Source organism: Macrobrachium nipponense, chromosome 1 (genome assembly GCF_015104395.2).
Source record: "Macrobrachium nipponense isolate FS-2020 chromosome 1, ASM1510439v2, whole genome shotgun sequence".
NCBI lineage: Eukaryota > Metazoa > Arthropoda > Malacostraca > Decapoda > Palaemonidae > Macrobrachium > Macrobrachium nipponense.
In genome coordinates this window covers 136,851,637-136,875,035 of record NC_087200.1, presented here as the reverse complement: position 1 = coordinate 136,875,035, position 23,399 = coordinate 136,851,637, and the positions used below count along the sequence as shown (strand labels likewise).

General features: G+C 46.7%; 1 protein-coding gene across 4 annotated transcripts in view; it reads left to right on the top strand.

Moving 5' to 3' along the window:
- The window catches only part of LOC135219666 (endoplasmic reticulum mannosyl-oligosaccharide 1,2-alpha-mannosidase-like), a 222,109-nt gene that overhangs the window by 79,332 nt on the left and 119,378 nt on the right, over positions 1–23,399 (top strand). For all 4 annotated transcript variants that reach the window (XM_064256613.1, XM_064256614.1, XM_064256616.1 and 1 more), the window contains exons 2-3: positions 15,864–16,013; positions 16,156–16,214. In XM_064256613.1, the coding sequence (XP_064112683.1) occupies positions 15,864–16,013; positions 16,156–16,214 (209 nt within the window). The remainder of the gene's footprint in view (positions 1–15,863; positions 16,014–16,155; positions 16,215–23,399) is intronic.

Sequence of the window (23,399 nt, the reverse complement as noted above, 5' to 3'; positions counted from 1 at the left end):
TTCTATCAGATTTCTTCTGTCGCCGGTGTCGTAAAACATCTGTTTACACACCTCCGCCTCAGGATTTTGGAAAACTTTGGAAAATTTTCATATTGCTTGAGTATCCTCTTGACTTTTTGGTTTTTTGATTGGATCGATAGCTTGGCATACTGGGGATTTGGACTGTTTTTTGAATTTAATTTGGCTTAGATTTTCCCTTAAATATTGTCTGGATGTAGTTCGGCTAGCGCCAGGTTGTGTCGAAAGTGGAATGGGCAAGGTTAGGCTTCCTAAAGCCTTGGTTGATCCTCACACATTGTGTAAAGGGTGTAGGGGGCAAGAGTGTAGATTTGATTTGCGCTGTAATGAGTGTGAAAGCTTGGATGATTTACAATGGAAGACGTATGAATCCTACGTTAAGAAGTTAGAACGTGATAGGATTAGGAGGTCTTCCTCCAGGAGTAAGTCGGGTAGCAGACAGGGTATTAATGTATCCCCTTCTAACCCTCCTTTAAGATTTGTTGTCTCCTAACCCTGTAGTGTTGCCTTCGGGCCCTCAAGTGGTGTCTGCGGAGGGTAATGCCCTTTCGCTTATTCTGGATTCATTGAAGACGCTTGAATTAAAGTGCTGCTTGCCCTTTGAAAACAGGCAAAATAAGTGCAGTGATAGTGCCCCTAGTGAAGTGGAGGGGGCGTCAGATCGGCCCTATAGCGCCTCTAGGCTGGACCTCTGCCGGACTCCCAGGACTTCAGGGACGAGGGCATGTCGAAGGCCGAAGGATTTGGGTTACGGGGAACCCCCACCGATCTGGCGTCCCTTCAGCAGTTCCTGTGGACGCTTCCAGGCTGCTAAGGAGCGTGCTCGAGCACGTATCCTTAAGGATTGTTTCTCGTCTTCCGACGCGTCCTCCCCGCGCAAGGGGTGGGAATCTCGTTCGGATTCGCGACCTTTGAAGAGGACTCTTCAAGAGCTTGACGCTTCACGTCATGCTTTGTCTGAGTGGCATTCTTCTCCGGAAAGCGTAGCTTTTCCGCCCAGAAGAAGCTAGGACGTCATCCGACGATGATGCCCTCGAGCGCCCCAGTCGCTCTAGAGCCAAGGCTGTTCCTGGGAGAAGGAAGAAGGCGTCCCTCGCCCCTCTCCTTCTCACAAGCGCAGCTCGTCTCCACGCGTAAGGAGACATCCTCCAGACGGAGATCATCATTGCGATGCAGCGGCAACTGGACGCTTTAATGAAGCAGAAGGAGACGGTACCTCGTCGAAGGAAAGACGATAGACTGCCTATCAAGAGAACTAAGCAGTCTTCTCCAATGGCTCCTTTTTCGTCCCCGTCTTCTGAATTTTCGCCCTCTAGACGTCGTTTTGCTCCCCAGGGTTCGTCTAGAGGTGACGTTAGACGCCAGTTTAGAGAGAGTTCTCTGCTACTCCTCTCTCTTCCCGTAGAGAGGACGCTCGGCGTTCCGACTTCGACGCTTCTGCTGACGACGATTTTGTAAACTGTCGGACGGACTTCTTTGGCGTTCTGCCCCCTCTTCGACATGACAGTGTTGACGCTCAACGTTACGTTAGTCGGGCAGTGGATCAAGTTTCTTCGCTGGACGTTCGTAAGGACGCTTCGCGGGACGGTAGAAGAGTCTCTTTGATGGACACTCGTTGGACGCTCGCTGGACGCTCGGTCCTGACGCTGATTTGGACGCTCGAGAGACGCTACGTTGGCGCTCAGATGGACGCTCGTAGAGTTTTCTAGTAAGACCTCTGTGGACGCGAATGTGGAAGTTCGCTGTCACTCGGATGTTGTTCCCGAGACTTTGGCACGTTCGCCTCTAAAGGTGATTCCTGATCCTGGTTACTGTTAAGGATCCGTTACCCTCGTCTTCTCTCATCGTTCAGATAGGAGACTTGGAGCTAAAGGACTTCTGCCTCTTCTGTCGGACTTGCACTCGGTTTTTTTTTTTTTTTTTTTTTTTTTTTTTTTTCTTCGGAGGATGTTGATGAAGAACAACCTGCTACGTTCTGCTTCGTCAGATATCAAGTTTTGGCACGACTACTTCGTGATTCGTTTGGCGATACTTTTCAGCCTCTGTCCTCCTGCTCCTTCTCTTTTCTCTCTCTCAGTTTCGTGAAGATGAGACGTCGTTATCACGAGAAGAGCTTTCCGGAAGGTTAACGCCTGGATGGAGTCTAGGAAAGCAAAAGGAAGAACTACTTTCGCCCTGCCTCCGTCTAGACTTAGCGGTAAGGCAGGGATGTGGTATGAGAACAGGTCGAGGAATTAGGATTGAAGGTTCCTTCGTCTGCTCAAGGTGATTTCGCCAGCGTGGTGATGGCCTCAAGGAGGGCCCTTTTAGCCTCGGCTAAAGTTTCTTGGACGACTTCCGAACTGGACCATCTTTTGAAGGGACTGTTTAGGTCCTTAGAAGTATTCAACTTTTTAGACTGGTGTCTTGGAGCCTTAGACAACCAATCTCGTAAGCCAGACTCGATCAGCTTGGGGGTGGGAGCTGTCCAATGTATTGTCATGCATGGACAAGGCCGTCAGGGATGGCTCAGAGGAGTTAGCCTCTCATTTTTCAGCAGGGGTTCTTAAGAAAAGGTCGCTTTATTGCAACTTCGCGGCTAAGTCTGTCTCTCCCGCACAGAGGACAGAACTTTTGTATGCTCCCTTCTCGAGTCATCTCTTCCCCCAAGCTATGGTGAAGGATCTGGCAGTGAGTCTGCAGGAGAAAGCCACACAAGACCTGTTGGCTCAGTCTTCGAGACGCCCGGCTGGCCCTTCAACATCGTCAGGAACCCAACCGTTTAGAAAGCAGAAGCCCTTTCGTGGAGGGACTTCCGCTAGATCGTCTCCTCGAGGAAGAAGCCTTCCTAGAGGTAGAGCCCCTTCCAAGTCTAGGGGTAAGAAGTGAGAGATCGTGCCTTCAGTCACCGGTAGGAGCCAGGCTGCAGTTGTTTGCAGAAGCCTGGAGAGTAAGAGAGGCAGACACCTGGTCTCTCGACGTCATAGAGAAGGGTTACAAGATCCCTTTCATAAAGCCGCCCCCGTTGACTTCCATCCCAGGGACTTGTCCCCATCGTATCCGCTGACAAGCGCAAAAGATACTTTTCGACCTGCTCGAGCAGATGCTCGAGAAACGAGCAGTGGAACAGGTTTAGACCTGGCAACGCCAGGATTTTACACAGATTGTTTCTGTACCGAAACATCGGGGGAGGGTGGCGGCCCGTCTTGGATGTAAGTCGTCTAAACCTCTTTATAGAGAAGCAGAGGTTCAAGATGGAGACACCCTCAGTCAGTTTCTGGGGGCCCTTAAGACCTGGAGATTGGATGGTATCACTCGACCTCCAGGACGCCTACTTTCACGTCCCGATACATCCCCAATCGATGAGTACCTTCGGTTCGTATTGAAAGGGAAGGTCTTTCAATTCTGCTCTTTGTTTCGGACTGAGTACGGCCCCATTTTATCTTCACCATCTTAATGAAGAACGTGGCGAGGTGGCTCCATCTTTCCAACATCAGAATCTCGCTCTATCTGGACGACTGGCTCATACGAGCCTCCTCGCAGCACCCGGTGCCTGAAGGACTTGCAGACGACTCTGTCTTTAGCTGCGTCCCTGGGACTTCTGGTGAAACTTCGAAAAGTCACATCTGACCCCAACACAGTCCATCGTGTATCTGGGGATTCAGATGGATTCAGTGGCTTTTCGGGCTTTTCGTCCCAGGAACGTCAGCAACAAGGCATAGAAAAAGTGTCGGCCTTTCTAAGGGAAGGATTCATGCTCGGTGAGGGAATGGATGAGTCTGTGGGGACCATTTCCTCGCTGGAGAAGTTTGTTTCCCTGGGGAGGCTACACCTCCGACCTCTTCAGTTCTTTCTGTCGGTACAGCTGGACAGAAAAGGACAACTTCGACATGAAGTTAAAAACATCTCGGAAGAGGTGAAGAACCATCTAAGATGGTGGCTCGATCCGTGGAAGCTGTCAGAGGGCATATCCCTCAAGCTTCAGAACCCCGACCTAGTGTTGTTCTCCGACGCGTCATCCACGGGTGGGGTGGGGAGCAACTCTAGGGGGGAGGTAAGTGTCAGGTACCTGGAGAGGGGAACAGGTAACCTGGCATATCAACTTCAAAGAGCTGGCAGCAGTTCAATTATCGCGTCCAGTTCTTCCAGAACAAAGTCTCCCGTCGTGTAGTTCAAGTCAACTCGGACAACACCACAGCCCTGGCATACTTGAAGAAACCAAGGAGGAACACACTCTCGCTCCCTGTTTTTCTCTAGCGAAAGAGATCCTACTTTGGCGAAGGAGAGAGAAGTCACAATATTGACAAGATTCATTGCCGGAGTCGAGAAAGTCCGGGAGGGCAGATCTCCTCAGTCGACAAGGTCAGTTATTGCCGACAGAGTGGACTCTCAATCAAGAAGTATGCCAGGAACTGTGGGGTCTTTGGGGATGCCCCTTAGTGGACATCTTCGCAACATCAAGGACGGCGAGACTTCCTCTGTATTGCTCCCCGGTTCTCGATCCGGGAGCAGTAGCAGTAGACGCCCTTCTATGGGATTGGACGGGCCTGGATCTCTACGCTTTTCCCCCCTTCAAGATCCTGGGGGAGGTGATGAGAAAATTTGCAGCATCGGAGGGGCGGGACGAGGTTGACTTTAATCGCCCCCTTTTGGCCCGCAGCGATCTGGTTCACAGAGGTGATGTTCTACTAGTGGATTATCCGAGATCTCTTCCGTTAAGGAGAGATCTACTCAAACAGCCCCACTTCGAGAGGTACCACAAAAACCTCTCCGCTCTGAGTCTGTGGACTGCGTTCAGACTATCCAAAAGTTGGCCAGAGCGAGAGGTTTTTCGAAATCAGTGGCTAAAGCTATCGCCACCGCGAGGAGGACCATCATCAATCGCGGTTTACCAATCGAAGTGGCAGCCTTTAGAAGTTGGTGTAAGAGAAAAGGAGTTTCCTCTACCACTACCTCTGTGAGCCAGATCGCCGACTTCTTGCTTTATCTGAAACAAGATCTAAAGTTGGCAGTGTCAACTATTAAAGGCTACAGAAGCGTTCTATCTGTAGTTTCGCCATAGAGGTCTTGACCTCGCTAACAACAAGGATCTCCATGATCTATTGAGATCTTTCGAGACGACCAAGGTACCACTACCCGAGGCTACCTTCGTGGAACCTGATGTGGTCCTCCAAATATTTGATGTCAAATCGTTTTGAACCTCTTTCCTCTCGTCTCTACGAGATTTGACGAAGAAAACTGTATTCCTAACTGCTCTGGCGACGGCGAAGAGAGTTAGCGAAATACAGGCTATCAGCAAACACGTCGGTTTCAAAGGGCATAATGCAGTCTGCTCTTTGAGTATGTCGTTTCTGGCCAAAAACGAAACCCTTCCAATCCGTGGCCTAGAACATTCGAGATCAAGGGTATGGCAGAGATCATTGGTCAAGAGTCAGAAAGAGTCCTGTGTCCTGTTAGGGCTCTTAGAGAGATATTCGTAGAACGAAGGATTGCGAGGTTCTGCGGAGAACTTATGGTGTTCGGTCAAAAGACCAAACATGCCCATGTCCAAGAATGCACTGGCATTCTTTTTTAAGAAACACCATTAAAGAGGCGCACGCTTCTTGCAAAGACAGCGACTTGAAGATACTAAAAGTTAACGCGCACGAAGTAAGGGCTATTTCGACCTCAATAGCCTTTCAGAAAAACATGGCTCTTAAAGACATTTTAAGTGCTACTTTTTGGAGGAGTAACTCAGTGTTCGCCTCGCACTACCTACGGGAGGTGAGAACGACCTATGAAAGCTGTTACTCTCTCGGACCATACGTCGCCGCAGACACTATTTTGGGGGCAGGAGGTAGCACTCATCCTTTCCCATAGAAAAGGGTAGGTGGAGTTTTTTAATATTTGTATGTTTATGGTTGTAGGGTCGGCTGCCGAGTACAGTCGTCCCTTCCTTTAGCCTTTGGTATATGGGAGTTTGTTGTTAGGCTAACTTAGGTGGTGGTTTTTGCCTCGTTGCCCTCAGAAGTATGGTCATGGTCTAGTCACATTGTGGTCCCGTCCCCGTTGACAGATCATCTAGAGCGCACTACCTTGTTGGTAACTCTAGTGAAGCAGAAGCAGGCTTGGGTGACAGTAATCACGAAGTCAGCTATGCTAACAGGTAAGGAACCAAGATGTCAATCATATACATTTATGTTTTCTAAAATCCTTTTTCTGTCTCTCCCACCGCCAAAGGTGGGATTCAGCTATATATATATCTGACAGGTAAGTTTCATGAACAAAATGATATTGTTAAGATACAATAAAGTTTGTTCATACTTACCTGGCAGATATATATATTTTGTACCCACCCACACCTCCCCTCAGGAGACAGTGGAGATAGAAATCTGATAGAAAATGGGAATGGTTCCTGATACCCGCCTCCAGCGCGGGAATGGTACTAACCACCCTAACTCCCACTACGTGTGTCGTAAGTTTTAGAAATTCTGTCGGACTTCAGAGAATACAGCTATATATATATCTGCCAGGTAAGTATGAACAAACTTTATTGTATCTTAACAATATCATTTTTTTTAATATAGGCTAATTCTGTATTGCCTTTAGTCATTATAAGAATTGTATGTGATATGCTACCTACCTATTATATGCCAGTGTAGGAATCTAGAATATATTTTATGAGGCTCCTTATGCCTGTGTCTCAGTTAAAGAACCAGTTAAAGAACCAGGAATAATATGGTCCAAGTTAATTTTTGTAAAACAGTTCAGTAATTGAGATACCTGTATATTTGATAAGTGTCTCCATTCATCTAATAATTTAGTATAAATTAAGAAACATTTGTACTGTTTAGTGATTTTGTATAATAAATGTAATGGAAATTTGGTAAGTTCTTTATGAAAATTTTATATTGAAAGTGATACCAGAGAATTCTGCTGTCTTTTATGGCAGTAAATGGAAATATCATGTAAATTTATGTCTACTGTTCTGAGTTATTTATGTCAATATGAAACTTCAAACCATTTTTGCAATAATAATTTCAGATTTTTCGTAGAACTATCATATAACATAGTTCATATTTAAATTTAAAGGTCAGTGGGGACAGAGAACTTGATGCTTGATGGTGATATACAGAATAGTTTAGTCTTAAAAGAAAAAGAGAGTTCGATATAAATATAATAAGGCTTAACCCTGAAGGGAACAGTAAAGCTGTCTTGTGAAGGAAGAAAAACTAAAGTAAGGAAAACAATTCTTGGCATTATAGGGACAGTAAAAGTCACTAAACTTACAGATTTTCACATAGTAAATGTAGGAAAGAGTGGCCCGCCAGTTGTCAAAAGGTTACCTTATTGGTGGTGGAACACTGCTGCTGAGCTCATTGAACACTGACTAAGACAGTATCTGTGAAAGAGACAGACTCCACAGTGTGGGAGAGAGAAAGAGAAATCTTCATTGCTACTGATAAAGTGAACAGAACAATTGTTCATAGAGGAAAGTTAAGACGTAACTATAACTAGCAGCAGTAGTAAGATGCTCATCAGGTTGTCAACAAGGGTTAACACTCACACCACTTAATGATCATCAAATTGTTTAGAGATTTATTAATATTGCATACAATCACTAAAAGAAAAATATAAATGGCAAATGAAAGTTGAATTAATGAAAACAGACAAAAACATCTAAGTCAAAGTGTAATTTGCAGTAAGTGGCTTTAGAGCCTGGTGGAAACATATGGACTATCATAAAATGATGGTTTTTATGGCAAAAGAGACTTAAATGTTATGGAGGAAAGTATTTTGTTTTATCACAACTCCCTTAATCAGATACTGTGCTCTATATTTCCTTACGTTAGTCATATTGATGAATAAATTGGAGTCACGCCATCTTATATCAATCAAGAATGAGAAACCTCTGCTATGTATGCTCAGTCATGTCATGTCATGTCACTTTGCTCTCACTCTGTGTTACTGTTGTGGACTTAACTTTATTGCTCCTCCCAGGAGTTCTGTTTTCATGTCTACAGTGATTTCATTATTTTTATTCATTTTGCTGATATGTACTAATTTTCTTGTCTTTAGCATTGTGTGTGCGTTTTGCCATTTACCTGAATTTTCTGTGTTGTGGATTGGCTTTAAAATGTTCATATGGGTAGAATGTCACAGCATATTTAGTGCAAAAGTCCATCCCAGGAGCCTGATGTCCTGAACTGCAGATTCCATGTCCTTCTGTATGAATGTTTGATGATTGTCATTGTTTGCAGGGCACTTTGGAATTTATGGGAAATGCCACTGTTGATTTGTTTGCCAAATCCATGGACAGCAACTTTTCAATTTACTGCTCAGCCCAAGTGGATCTAGTGGCTTGAAAGGCAGATGTAGTTATGCAGACTTAGGATATTCTGGACATGTAAGCTTTTTTCATCTTTGGTTTCATTGGGCAAGTCCTAGTAACATTTCAAGCATTGTCAAACACAAGCATGATCATCATTTTTCTACTAAGTCCCCTGCAGGAGTGGTATACAGAACATAAGAAGAACCCAGGGTGTTTTTCCTTTAACTCTGGAGGGCCTTTTTCAAATAGCCCACTTCTACAGGTTCCATGGTGGGCTGGAGACCTCCCCAGCTTCAGTGTGGAAATTTATCCAGCAAAGGCTTAAAAAAGTCTGTGGGTGTTGTGGCAGTTATAATTTTTGATGTTGCTGGACCCCATCAACTAACTATCATAAAGGAAAGTGGGCCAATTTGTTAAGGTTGTGATGAAAGGAATATCGCACTCATTGTAGTTATTCCCTGAATTGAAAGTTTGTTCATGAAACTTACCTGTCAGATATATATATAGCTGTATTCTCTGAAGTCCGACAGAATTTCTAAAACTTACGACAGACGTAGTGGGAGTTAGGGTGGTTAGTACCCATTCCCGCTGCTGGGAGGCGGGTATCAGGAACCATTCCCATTTTCTATCAGATTTCTTCTGTCGCCGGTGTCGTAAACACCTGTTTACACACCTCCGCCTCAGGATTTTGGAAAACTTTTCATATTGCTTGAGTATCCTCTTGACTTTTTGGTTTTTTGATTGGATCGATAGCTTGGCATACGTGATTTGGACTGTTTTTTGATTTTGGCTTAGATTTTTCCCTTAAAAATGTCTGGATGTAGTTCTGCTAGCGCCAGGGTGTGCTCGAAAGTGGAATGCAAGGTTAGGCTTCCAAAAGCCTTGGTTGATCCTCACACATTGTGTAAAGGGTGTAGGGGGCAAGAGTGTAGATTTAATTTGCGCTGTAATGAGTGTGAAAGCTTAGATGATTTGCAATGGAAGACGTATGAATCCTACGTTAAGAAGTTAGAACGTGATAGGATTAGGAGGTCTTCCTCCAGGAGTAAGTCGGGTAGCAGACAGGGTATTAATGTATCCCCTTCTAACCCTCCTTTAGATTTTGTGTCTCCTAACCCTGTAGTGTTGCCTTCGGGCCCTCAAGTGGTGTCTGCGGAGGGTAATGCCCTTTCGCTTATTCTGGATTCATTGAAGACGCTTGAATCTAAAGTGCTTGCCCTTGAAAACAGGCAAAATAAGTGCAGTGATAGTGCCCCTAGTGAAGTGGAGGGGGCGTCAGATCGGCCCTATAGCGCCTCTAGGCTGGGACCTCTGCCGGACTCCCAGGACTCAGGGAGAGGGCATGTCGAAGGCCGAAGGAGGGTTACGGGGAACCCCCACCGATCTGGCGTCCCTTCAGCAGTTCCTGTGGACGCTTCCCAGGCTGCTAAGGAGCGTGCTCGAGCACGTATCCTTAAGGATTGTTTCTCGTCTTCCGACGCGTCCTCCCCGCGCAAGGGGTGGGAATCTCGATCGGATTCGCGACCTCTGAAGAGGACTCTTCAAGAGCTGGACGCTTCACGTCATGCTATGTCTGAGTGGCATTCTTCTCCGGAAAGCGTAGCTTTTCCGCCCCAGAAGAAGTATAGGACGTCATCCGACGATGACGCCCTCGAGCGCCCCAGTCGCTCTAGAGCCAAGGGCTGTTCCTGAGAGGAAGAAGGCGGTCCCCTCGCCCGTCTCCTTCTCACAAGCGCAGCTCGTCTCCGCGTAAGGAGACATCTCAGACGGAGATCATCATTGCGATGCAGCGGCAACTGGACGCTTTACTGAAACAGAAGGAGACGGTCCCGCGTCGAAGGAAAGACGATAGACTGCCTATCAAGAGATCTAAGCAGGCTTCTCCAATGGCTCCTTTTTCGTCCCCGTTCTTCTGATATTTCGCCCTCTAGACGTCGTTTGCTCCCAGGGTTCAGCTAGAGGTGACGGTAGACGCCAAGTTAGAGAGAGTTCTCTGCAGGCTCCTCTCCCTTCCCGTAGAGAGGACGCTCGGCGTTCCGACTTCGACGCTTCTGCTGACGACGATTTGCGTTCTGCACCTCTGCGACATGACAGTGTGGACGCTCTACGTTATGTTAGTCGGGCAGTGGATCAAGTTTCTTCGCTGGACGTTCGGAAGGACGCTTCGCGGGACGGTAGAAGAGTCTCTTTGATGGACGCTCCGTTGGACGCTTCGCTGGACGCTCGGTTGGACGCTTGATTTGGAACGCTCGATAGGAGAACGCTACATTGGACGCTCAGATGGACGCTCGTAGACGTTCTAGTAAGACCTCTGTGGACGCGAATGTGGAAGTTCGCTGTCACTCGGATGTGGTTCCCGAGATTTTGGCACGTTCGCCTCTAAAGGACTCCTGATCCTGTTACTGTTAAGGATCCATTACGCCTCGTCTTCTTTTTGATCGTTCAGATAGGAGACTTGGAGCTAAAGGACTTCTGCCTCTTCCTTCGGACTTGCACTCGAGTAGGGAAGAAGGAGAACTTAGCGGTTCTTCGGAGGATGTTGATGATGATCAACCTGCTACGTCTGCCTCGTCAGATTATCAAGTTTTGGCACGACTACTTCGTGATTCGTTTGGCGATACTTTTCAGCCAGCTGCTCCTCCTTCTCAGTTTTCGTCGTCGAAGACAAGTAAGTCTCCAGGTTTCGTGAAGATGAAGACGTCGTTATCTACGAAAAGAGCTTTCCGGAAGGTAAACGCCTGGATGGAGTCTAGGAAAGCAAAAGGAAGAACTACTTTCGCCCTGCCTCCGTCTAGACTTAGCGGTAAGGCAGGGATGTGGTATGAGACAGGCGAGGAATTAGGATTGAAGGTTCCTACGTCGGCTCAAGGTGATTTCGCCAGGCGTGGTGGGATGCCTCAAGGAGGGCCCTTTTAGCATCGGCTAAGGTTTCTTGGACGACTTCCGAACTGGACCATCTTTTGAAGGGACTATTTAGGTCCTTAGAAGTTTTCAACTTTTTAGACTGGTGTCTTGGAGCCTTAGACAACCAATCTCGTAAGCCAGACTCGATCAGCTTGGGGGAGCTGTCCAGTGTATTGTCATGCATGGACAAGGCCGTCAGGGATGGCTCAGAGGAGTTAGCCTCTCATTTTTCAGCAGGGGTTCTTAAGAAAAGGTCGCTTTATTGCAACTTCGCGGCTAAGTCTGTCTCTCCCGCTCAGAGGACAGAACTTTTGTATGCTCCCTTCTCGAGTCATCTCTTCCCCCAAGCTATGGTGAAGGATCTGGCAGTGAGTCTGCAGGAGAAAGCCACACAAGACCTGTTGGCTCAGTCTTCGAGACGTCCGGCTGGCCCTTCAACGTCGTCAGGAACGCAACAGTTTAGAAAGCAGAAGCCCTTTCGTGGAGGGACTTCCGCTAGATCGTCTCCTCGAGGAAAGAAGCCTTCCTAGAGGTAGAGCCCCTTCCAAGTCTAGGGGTAAGAAGTGAGAGATCGTGCCTTCAGTCACCGGTAGGAGCCAGGCTGCAGTTGTTTGCAGAAGCCTGGAGAGTAAGAGAGGCAGACACCTGGTCTCTCGACGTCATAGAGAAGGGTTACAAGATCCCTTTCATAAAGCCGCCCCCGTTGACTTCCACTCCCAGGGACTTGTCCCCATCGTATCCGCTAACAAAGCGAAAGATTCTTTTCGACCTGCTCGAGCAGATGCTCGAGAAAAGAGCAGTGGAACAGGTTTAAACCTGGCAACGCCAGGATTTTACAAACAGATTGTTTCTTGTACCGAAACAATCGGAGGGTGGCGGCCCGTCTTGGATGTAAGTCGTCTAAACCTCGTTTATAGAGAAGCAGAGGTTCAGATGGAGACACCTCAGTCAGTTCTGGGGGCCTTAAGACCTGGAGATTGGATGGTATCACTCGACCTCCAGGACGCCTACTTTCACGTCCCGATACATCCCCAATCGATGAAGTACCTTCGGTTCGTATTGAAAGGGAAGGTCTTTCAATTCAGGGCTCTTTGTTTCGGACTGAGTACGGCTCCTTTTATCTTCACCATCTTAATGAAGAACGTGGCGAGGTGGCTCCATCTTTCCAACATCAGAATCTCGCTCTATCTAGACGACTGGCTCATACGAGCCTCCTCGCAGACCCGGTGCCTGAAGGATTTTCGGGCTTTTCCGTCCCAGGAACGTCAGCAACAAGGCATAGAAAAAGTGTCAGCCTTTCTAGGGAAAGATTCATGCTCGGTGAGGGAATGGATGAGTCTGCTGGGACCATTTCCTCGCTGGAGAAGTTTGTTTCCCTGGGGAGGCTACACCTCCGACCTCTTCAGTTCTTTCTGTCGGACAGCTGGACAGAAAAGGACAACTTCGAACATGAAGTTAACATCTCGGAAGAGGTGAAGAACCATCTAAGATGGTGGCTCGATCCGTGGAAGCTGTCAGAGGGCGTATCCCTCAAGCTTCAGAACCCCGACCTAGTGTTGTTCTCCGACGCGTCATCCACGGGGTGGGGAGCAACTCTGGGGGGGAGGAAGTGTCAGGTACCTGGAGAGGGGAACAGGTAACCTGGCATATCAACTTCAAAGAGCTGGCAGCGGTTCAATTAGCGCTCCAGTTCTTCCAGAAACTAAGTCTCCGTCGTGTGGTTCAGATCAACTCGGACAACACCACAGCCCTTGCATACTTGAAGAAACAAGGAGGAACACACTCTCGCTCCCTGTTTTCTCTAGCAAAAGAGATCCTGCTTTGGGCGAAGGAGAGAGAAGTCACAATATTGACAAGATTCATTGCCGGAGTCGAGAACGTCCGGGCAGATCTCCTCAGTCGACAAGGACAGTTATTGCCGACAGAGTGGACTCTCAATCAAGAAGTATGCCAGGAACTGTGGGGTCTTTGGGGATACCCCTTAGTGGACATCTTCGCAACATCAAGGACGGCGAGACTTCCTCTGATTGCTCCCCGCGGTTCTCGATCCGGGAGCAGTAGCAGTAGACGCCCTTCTATGGGATTGGGACGGGCCTGGATCTCTACGCTTTTCCCCCCTTCAAGATCTGGGGGAGGTGATGAGAAAATTTGCAGCATCGGAGGGGACGAGGTTGACCTTAATCGCCCCCTTTTGGCCCGCAGCGATCTGGTTCACAGAGGTGATGTTCTACCTAGTGGATTATCCGAGATCTCTTCCGTTAAGGAGAGATCTACTCAAACAGCCCCACTTCGAGAGGTACCACAAAAAACCTCTCCGCTCTGAGTCTGACTGCGTTCAGACTATCCAAAAGTTGGCCAGAGCGAGAGGTTTTTCGAAATCAGTGGCTAAAGCTATCGCCACCGCGGGATGGAGACCATCATCAATCGCGGTTTACCAATCGAAGTGGGCAGCCTTTAGAAGTTGGTGTAAGAGAAAAGGAGTTTCCTCTACCACTACCTCTGTGAGCCAGATCGCCGACTTCTTGCTTTATCTGAAACAAGATCTAAAGTTGGCAGTGTCAACTATTAAAGGCTACAGAAGCGTTCTATCTGTAGTCTTTCGCCATAGAGGTCTTGACCTCGCTAACAATAGGGATCTCCATGATCTATTGAGATCTTTCGAGACGACCAAGGTACCACTACCGAAGCTACCTTCGTGGAACCTGGATGTGGTCCTAAAATATTTGATGTCAAATCGTTTTGAACCTCTTTCATCTTCGTCTCTACGAGATTTGACGAAGAAAACTGTATTCCTAACTGCTCTGGCGACGGCGAAGAGAGTTAGCGAAATACAGGCTATCAGCAAACACGTCGGTTTCAAAGGGCATAATGCAGTCTGCTCTTTGAATATGTCGTTTCTGGCCAAAAAACAAAAACGAAAACCCTTCCAATCCGTGGCCTAGAACATTCGAGATCAAGGGTATGGCTGAGATCATTGGTCAAGAGCCAGAAAGAGTCCTGTGTCCTGTTAGGGCTCTTAGAGAGTATATTCGTAGAACGAAGGATTGCCGAGGTTCTGCAGAGAACTTATGGTGTTCGGTCAAGAGACCAAACATGCCCATGTCCAAGAATGCACTGGCATTCTTTTTAAGAAACACCATTAAAGAGGCGCACGCTTCTTGCAAAGACAGCGACTTGAAGATACTAAAAGTTAACGCGCACGAAGTAAGGGCTATTTCGACCTCAATAGCCTTTCAGAAAAACATGGCTCTTAAAGACATTTTAAGTGCTACTTTTGGAGGAGTAACTCAGTGTTCGCCTCTCACTACCTACGGGAGGGTGAGAAACGACCTATGAAAGCTGTTACTCTCTCGGACCATACGTCGCCGCAGACACTAGTTTAGGGGGCAGGAGGTAGCACTCATCCTTTCCCATAGAAAAGGGTAGGTGAGTTTTTAATATTTGTATGTTTATGGTTGTAGGGTCGGCTGCCGAGTACAGTCGTCCCTTCCTTTAGCCTTTGGTATATGGGAGTTTGTTGTTAGGCTAACTTAGGTGGTGGTTTTTGCCTCGTTGCCCTCAGAAGTATGGTCATGGTCTAGTCACATTGTGGTCCCGTCCCCGTTGACAGATCATCTAGAGCGCACCAACTACATAGGTCACTACCTTGTTGGTAACTCTAGTGAAGCAGAAGCAGGCTTGGGTGACAGTAATCACGAAGTCAGCTATGCTAACAGGTAAGGAACCAAGATGTCAATCATATACATTTATATGTTTTCTAAAATCCTTTTTTCTGTCTCTCCCACCGCCAAAGGTGGGATTCAGCTATATATATATCTGACAGGTAAGTTTCATGAACAAAATGATATTGTTAAGATACAATAAAGTTTGTTCATACTTACCTGGCAGATATATATAATTTTAGTACCCACCCACCTCCCCTCAGGAGACAGTGGAGATAGAAATCTGATAGAAAATGGGAATGGTTCCTGATACCCGCCTCCCAGCGGCGGGAATGGGTACTAACCACCCTAACTCCCACTACGTGTGTCGTAAGTTTTAGAAATTCTGTCGGACTTCAGAGAATACAGCTATATATATATCTGCCAGGTAAGTATGAACAAACTTTATTGTATCTTAACAATATCATATTTTTTTCTCTCTTCCTTAACAAGAGAAATTTTCATTGTGTCTATTAAAGAGTACAGAGCAACACTTGAGTCTTCCATCATGGGGTGGGTTTGTATGCTGAGCAGGACACCTCAAGTTTTTTATTGTCAATTTTGGACTATCTATTGCAGAGACCTCCTCATGAACCTCATCTTTCAGCATACCTATTCTTTTTTAAAGCTTTGAACTCACCAATCAAAGAATGAGTACCTTTCCTTTCCGCCTTCTGGCTTAGTATTTTCACCCAAAAAGTGAGAGCAAAGTGGGTGTTGTGTCATATCCAGGACTGAGTGTGCTTGGTTAAGGCATCTTAATCTTGATCAATGCAAGTAGGTGTGACACATTTTCAGTGTCCTGGGAAATAAGATATTTTATAATGAATGATTTTATATGAAAAAAACTTTTGAGTGACAAAAGCTTATCTGGGTTGTTGTATAGAACAAATTTTTCATGAGTGATTCAGATATGTATTAATGCTGGTTGTTCCTTGTTCCTTCCTCAGCGTTGGAAACAGCTGCACCGGTTGCAGCGAGTGGTTCTTTGGATGCTGGGTTTTGCTCTTGTGATTGCTCTCATCTATGCTGTTGCTAGTCGGACTGAATCCCACACCGAAGCATCTCACAGTGTAGAATCTCATGCTGCAACTTCATTGGTAAGTACAGCACAGAATAGTATTGATGTAAACTTCCATATAATTCTATGAAAAGAATATTTTATTGCATAGTTTTATATATTTAGATGATTGAGAAGCCTATTCTAATTGAATCATTGTCTTTCCTCATATTGAACATCAGGAAAGCAATGTAACTCCACCACCTCTTCCGCCAAACCTGGTAATTGATCCTGAAGGAGAGTAAGTTATGGAAGAATTTTTTTTTATGAAAAAATATTTTGTAATGCTTTATATTATTGTAAGATGTATTTAGAAGATATACTTACCATTATATATGCTTTATTGTATTTCACTTGTATCCAGGCTAGTATTTTGCTAGATTAAAACATTTTATTCTCTTAGGTAAGACTTACATTGCTTTGTTCAGTCTAGTTTCTTTGACATGCCAAAGTAATTTTATTGAACAGTGTGTCTTAAGGCTTTATTATATATCAGATGTGCTTTGGGTAAGAAGTGTTTACCATTTTTGTACATGCAACTTCCCCGGCAGATATATACTTAGCTTATGTCTCTGACGTCCCGACAGAATTCAAAACTCGCGGCACACGCTACAGGTAGGTCAGGTGATCACCCTCTCCCGCCGCTGGGTGGCGGGAATAGGAACCATTCCCGTTTTCAGACCAGATTTTTTCTGTCGCCGGTGCTGACAACATCGTTGTTAGTTCCTCCTGCACGGAATTCTGCTTGCTTTGCTAAGGATTGTTTGGTGAAGTATTCTTTCTTTGGCTTTGGTATACGCTGATTTGGACCGTTATTTGGATTTGCTTAGAATTCTTCATTATGGCTGATGTTGTGCCTGAAACTCGTTTTAGGGTTTGTGTGAAAGAAGGATGTAAGGTGAGACTGCCGAAAGCGGCGGTGGACCCTCACACTATTTGTGTTAAATGTAGGGGGAATGAATGCTCAGTTAGTAACACATGTGACGAATGTTTGAGTTTGACTGAAGTTCAATGGAAGAGTTTGACTGCGTATGTAAATAAGTTGGAGAAAGATAGAATTAGGAAAGCTGCTAAAAGTTCAAGTAGGTCCTGCTCTTTGGATCAGGACAATCTTTCTATTTCTAATGTAATTTCTCCTACTGCTAACGCAAGTTCAGCTCCTTCCCCCCGCAGCGAAATCGTAGATTCGTCTCGATCGGAGAAAGCTGCAATGGAAGCGTCGATCCGTAAATTGCAAAGGCAATTACGAGAAATGGAAGGTAAGAGTGAAGTGTGCAGTGAAGTGTACAGTGTCCCCAGTGTAGTGGAGGGGGCGTCTGACCGACTCCGCATTGCTCCTAGGCCTAGACCTCTTTCAGACTCCCATGACCAAGGGAGGAGGAATGTCGAAAGCCGCAAGGGGGATGTAGAGTATTCCCAACGGTCAGGCGTCCCTTCGGCAGGCCCTGTAGGCTCGTCCCAGGCTGCCTTGGACAGCTATAGACAAAGCGTCCTTAGGAAGTGTTTGTCCGACTCGGATTCTACTTCTCCAAGACGCGGATGGAGCTCCGCGTCTAAGTCGCGCCCTCTGAAGAGAGCCTGGAAGGCGCCTGCAGGAGACGCATTAGACTCCAGTCCAGAGCCTTTTCCGGAGTATTCTCCTGCTCAGAAGAAGAGAGCGATGAAGTCTCCTGTTTCTTCTCCGGAAGGAATTCGTGCTTCTACAAAGAAGTTCTTGGTAGGACTGCAGGAGCAGCTATCCTCGTTAGTAGGCTCGCTGTCTAAGGAGCCTTCTCGCAGGAAGGACGTCTCTCTTCCAGTAAAGAGCTCTCTTAAGAGACGGTCGTCAAGTCGGCGTTCGGACTCTGGTAGGCGTCTCTCTCCTGGAAGGCGCTACTCCCCAACAAGGCCGTTACGATACGCCTCTCCCTTTCGAGAACGATCTACTACTCCGACCAGAAGAGCTTCTTCTAGTAGGATCCCGCATTCGTCTAGACGCCCGAATAAGGGCACAAGCCCCTCTCCTGACAAGGATAGTCGATCCTTTCGTAGGAGTAAAGAATGTTCTTCTCCTTATAGGCGTTGTCTGAGAGATACAAGCGCCTCTCCTTGCTATCTTAAGGAACAAGATAATCTCCGTTATTCACGGGGACGCAGAGAGAGAGAGAAGAAGAAGTCTCGCCCCCCAGACGTTCTCGGAGAGATTTTAGCGCCTCTCCTTGCAGGCGCCATCGTGAAGTTAGAAGGTATTCTTCAAACAGGCGTTTTACTCCTTCCAGACGCCCAGAACGGGACGCTAGCGCCTCTCCACGCAGACGCCAGGAGCCTGAAAAGAGCAGGATGGGTTCTCTACGCTCTACTCCTGTTAGGCTTTCCTTAGGAGTTACGAGTTTGCCTTCTTACGAGAACATTCGGAAGGAAGTAAACCCCTCTCCTGGCAGGAGCCAGGATGAGAGCAGACGTTTTTCTACCCCAAGGCGTGTAGCGCCTGATAGACGCTACCGATGTAACGCTAGCGCCTCTCCTCACAGGCGCCAAGAGCCTGAAAAGAGCCTGTTACGGGATTCTCGCCCTACTCCTTATTGAGTTTCCTGTAAAGATGCAAGCTCTTCCCCTCTCAGGCAGCAAGAACTTTTGAGAAGAAGCAGACATTCTTCTTCTGCGAGGCCCCTTCCAGTAGAAACTGTTTCTTCAGGCAATAGGATCTCTTTGGGGAGTGGTCTTCCTTCCTCTACCAAACTTCCTTCGAAGGAAAAGAGCGCTTCTCCTTCTAGGACTCCTTCTCCGAAGAGGCATTCTTCTCCTAATGCTACCTTTGAAGAGGTATCTGAGGAGGAACTTCCTGTAGATGCGGTCGTCTCCGATTACAAGAGACTGGCAGCCCTGCTTCTTCAAGAGTTCGGTGACTCTCTTCGTCCTGCAGATCCTCCTTCGCCGGGATCACTGCTTTCAAGCACTAAGCTTTCCAAGTCCTCTTCGTTTGTGAAAATGAATCCGACCCTTTCGATGAAGAAAGCCATCAAGAGCTTGGAGAACTGGCTCCTCTCTAAAAAAGAAGCGGGCAAGACGGTTTTTTTTTTTTCCTGCCCTCCTTCGAAGTTGGCAGGTAAGCCAGGTGTCTGGTATGACACGAAAGAGCCAATGGGATTGGGCCTCCCTTCTTCAGCTGATGCTGATTTTTCAGCGTTAGTGGATTCGTCTAGAAGACGCTCTCTTCATTCGGCAAAGGCCTAATGGGGAATGTGCAAAATGGACCATTTACTTAAGGGTCTATTTCGCACACTTGAGGTCTTTAATTTTATGGATTGGGCCTTGGGAGCCCTTGCTAAGAGAGCACAGGATCCAGACTTTGTTTCGATGGAAGTTTTAACAAGTGTACTTTCTTGCCTGGATAAGGCCTTGATGGATGGATCTACGGAGGTGGCTTCTCTCTTTGGATCGGCAGTCCTTAAAAAGAGATCTGTCTACAGTTCTTTTTTGACGAAATCGGTGTCTCCTCTACAGAGATCCTCTCTGCTTTATTCGCCCCTGTCTAGTCACCTGTTTCCACAAGAGACAGTGAGAGATATATCTAAGTCGTTATCCGGAAAGGCTACTCAGGATCTGCTTGCGCAGTCGGCGAAAAGACTAAAACCAGCAGTACCTTTGGCTAAAAGAGAGAAGCCTGCTTTTCAGCAACCCTTTCGAGGGAGAACGACGGCTAGACCCTCTTTTAGGAGTAGGAGACCGGTTAAGAGAGGAAGATCAGCACGTAAGCCCTTCCCTAAACCACAATGAGAAAGTAGTCCTCCAGACTACAGTAGGAGCCAGACTGCTGAAGTTTGCGAATGTCTGGGCTCAGAGAGGGGCGGACAACTGGTCCCTCTCTATCCTCGAGAGAGGATACCTTATCCCCTTCAGGGAGAAGCCTCCCTTAACAACAACTCCAAGGGAGTTAACAGCAAGATACCGAGATTCTTTAAAGAACCAGGCCCTGCTTCAACTAGTAGAAGAAATGATGGACAAAGAGGCGATAGAAAGGGTTCAAGACCTTCAATCTCCAGGGTTCTACAACCGTCTTTTTCTTGTACCAAAAGCCTCAGGAGAGTGGAGACCAGTCCTGGACGTAAGTGCCCTGAATCGCTTCGTTGTCAAAACGAAGTTCACGATGGAGACGACTTCCTCCGTTCTTGCAGCGCTTCGTCCAGGGGATTGGATGGTGTCCCTGGACTTTCAGGATGCCTATTTTCATGTACCTATCCATCCCTCGTCCAGGAGGTACCTAAGATTCATGGTACAGGGCAAAGTTTTTCAATTTCGAGCCCTATGCTTCGGTCTGCCACGGCCCCTCAGGTGTTCACGGGTCTTATGAGGAATGTCGCTCATTGGCTTCATATCGAAGGAGTAAGAATCTCGTTGTATCTCGACGATTGGCTGATCAGGGCCCAATCAAAAGATCGATGTCTGGAGGACTTAAAATTAACACTGGATCTAGTTCAGTCCTTGGGACTGTTACTAAACCTCGGGAAGTCCCAGATGAATCCCCAGCAAAGCATTGTCTATCTGGGGATTCTGATGGATTCTCGGGGTTTTCGTGTGTATCCATCAAAGGAACGACAGGAGAGATGTTTACAGAAAGTGACGACCTTCCTAGAGAAGAACAATGTTCCGCGAGGGAATGGATGAGTCTTCTCGGGACCCTTTCCTCGTTGGAACAGTTCGTTTCTCTAGGGAGGCTACACTTAAGACCCCTACAATTCTTCCTCAGAGAGAAATGGGATCAGAAGCACCAAGAGCTTTCGGACTCCTTTCAGCTCTCGAAGAGCATAAAAAAGGACCTCAGTTGGTGGTTAGAGCCAAACAGATTGAATCAAGGGCTCTCCCTTCAGTTGTCGAGCCCTCGCCTAGTGTTATTCACAGACGCCTCGGAAAAAGGATGGGGAGCGACTCTAGGCTCGAGAGAAGTGTCAGGCACCTGGAATGGGGAACAGGTGTCCTGGCATATCAACAAGAAGGAACTGGCAGCAGTCCATCTAGCTCTCGTTCACTTCGAACCTCAAGTATTGGGTTCCGTGTTGCAAGTGAATTCGGACAACACGACAGCTCTAGCCTATATAAGGAAACAGGGAGGGACTCACTCCTTCTCCCTGTTCGAGAAAGCAAAGGAGCTTCTTCTTTGGACCGAGGAACAGCGAATAACTCTTCTAACCAGGTTCATCCAGGGGGAAAAGAACGTGAGAGCAGATCTTCTGAGCAGAAGAGATCAGGTCCTTTCCACGGAATGGACTCTGCATTCAGAAGTGTGCGACGAGATTTGGGACCTCTGGGGGAGACCCAATATCGACCTGTTCGCAACGAATTGGAATGCGAAGTTGGAGAACTACTGCTCCTCCGATTTCAGATCCAAAGGCAGTTGCAGTGGACGGTCTCCTTCTGGATTGGAAGGGGATCGACGGGTACGCTTTTCCTCCTTTCAAGATAATAGGAGAGGTGGTAAGGAAGTTCGTTTCGACGGAGGGAGCCAAACTGACCCTCATCGCCCCATTCTGGCCAGCCCAAGAATGGTACACAGAGGTACTGGAATGGATGATAGATTTCCCGAGGGCCCTTCCACTGCGGAAGGATCTTCTCAGACAGCCCCACTTCGACAGATACCACAAAAACCTCCCCGCTCTCAGTCTGACAGCCTTCAGACTGTCGAAGGACTCGTCAGAGCGAGGGGGTTTTCACGCAAGGCTGCAAAGGCAATTGCTAGAGCCAGAAGACCTTCAACTCTTCGCGTGTACCAGTCGAAGTGGGAGGTGTTCCGAAGATGGGCCAAGTCCCAGAAAGTATCCTCTTCCAGTACCTCTGTAAATGAAATAGCGGATTTTCTCCTTTATTTGAGGGAGAAATGCAATCTGGCCGTTACCACAATAAGGGGATATAAAAGCATGCTCTCATCTGTTTTTAGACATAGAGGCCTTAATATCTCGGAAGACAAGGATCTGCATGACTTGTTAAGGTCCTTTGAAACCTCGAAGTCCAAGACTATAAGACCACCTAGTTGGAACCTGGATGTGGTCCTTAGATATTTAATGTCCGAGAAATTCGAACCTCCTCAAAATTCCTCATTCAGAGACTTGACTAGAAAGTCTCTCTTTCTCTTTGCACTAGCCTCTGCTAAGAGAGTTAGTGAACTTCAGGCTTTAGAAGGAACTGTGGGCTTTAAGGAAGATTCTGCAGTATGCTCCTTTAATCCCCTGTTTTTAGCAAAGAACGAAAATCCTTCTAAACCATGGCCAAGGACTTTTGAGATTAAAAGGGACTGTCCTCTTTGGTAGGGAGAGACTTAGAGAGGACATTGTGCCCAGTCAGGATCCTCAAGTTCTACCTAGAGAGAAGAAGCTACTTGGTGGAAATGTAGATAGCCTTTGGTGTTCCGTAAGAAATCCTAAGAGGATGATTTCTAAGAATGCTCAAGCGTATTTTATTAAAGACGTTATCAAAGAAGCGCATGCTTCCTGTGAAGAGGAACATTTAAGGCTTCTAAGAGTCAAAGCACATGAGGTCAGAACTGTAGCTACCTCTTTAGCGTATCATAGGAATATGTCGATACAGACTCTTGTCGAATCCACCTATTGGAGGTGCAATTCGGTTTTTGCATCAAATTACTTAAGAGACGTGCGAGTCACTTATGACAAGTGCTTCTCTCTCGGACCGTTCGTGTCTGCGGATTCGTTGCTGGGGCAAGGAGCTGAACCTAATCCTTTATAGTTAGTTAAGTTAGTATTTTTAAACGTTTTTTGGTGTTGTGTTTTTATGGTCGATTGGAAGGAGTCTTGGGAATGCTCCTTTCAAATCGTAGTGTTAACAAATGTAGTGTGGTCAGGTGGTCGGGATTGGTTTTCGTGCTCCTTGTTAGTGATTTGGACCTAGGCTCTGTCATGTAAGAGGGTTAGTCCCCGTTGATACGACAAAGGTGAAGGCTCTACCATGTAAGTGGGCTAGCCCCCATTGGTATGATCCAAGACAAGGCTCTGTCAAGTAAGCGGGCTCGCCCCCATTGACACGATCCAGAAGAGCTATCAGTGTCAGGTCTCATCCCCACTGAAACTCTTCAGGCAAGCAGACTCATAGACAGTAATCATGAAGTCTTCTGCCCAATAAGGTAGGAACCAAGGTTTTAATAAGTTTATATATATGACCTACAACAGATGTTGTTTCCCTGTTTTTATTGTTATTTATATTGAGTAACTATCTCTTACCCGCCACCAAGGGTGTCAATCAGCTAAGTATATATCTGCCGGGGAAGTTGCATGTACAAAAAAGGGATTTTGACGTAGGAAAAATCTATTTCTGGGCGAGGAAGCCGTGTCGCCCAGTGAAATGTGTCCCCTTTAGCACTATTTCTAGTAAAATATTGCTATGATACCAGATATACAATAAAGTTTTGTACATACTTACCCGGCAGATATATACGATGAAT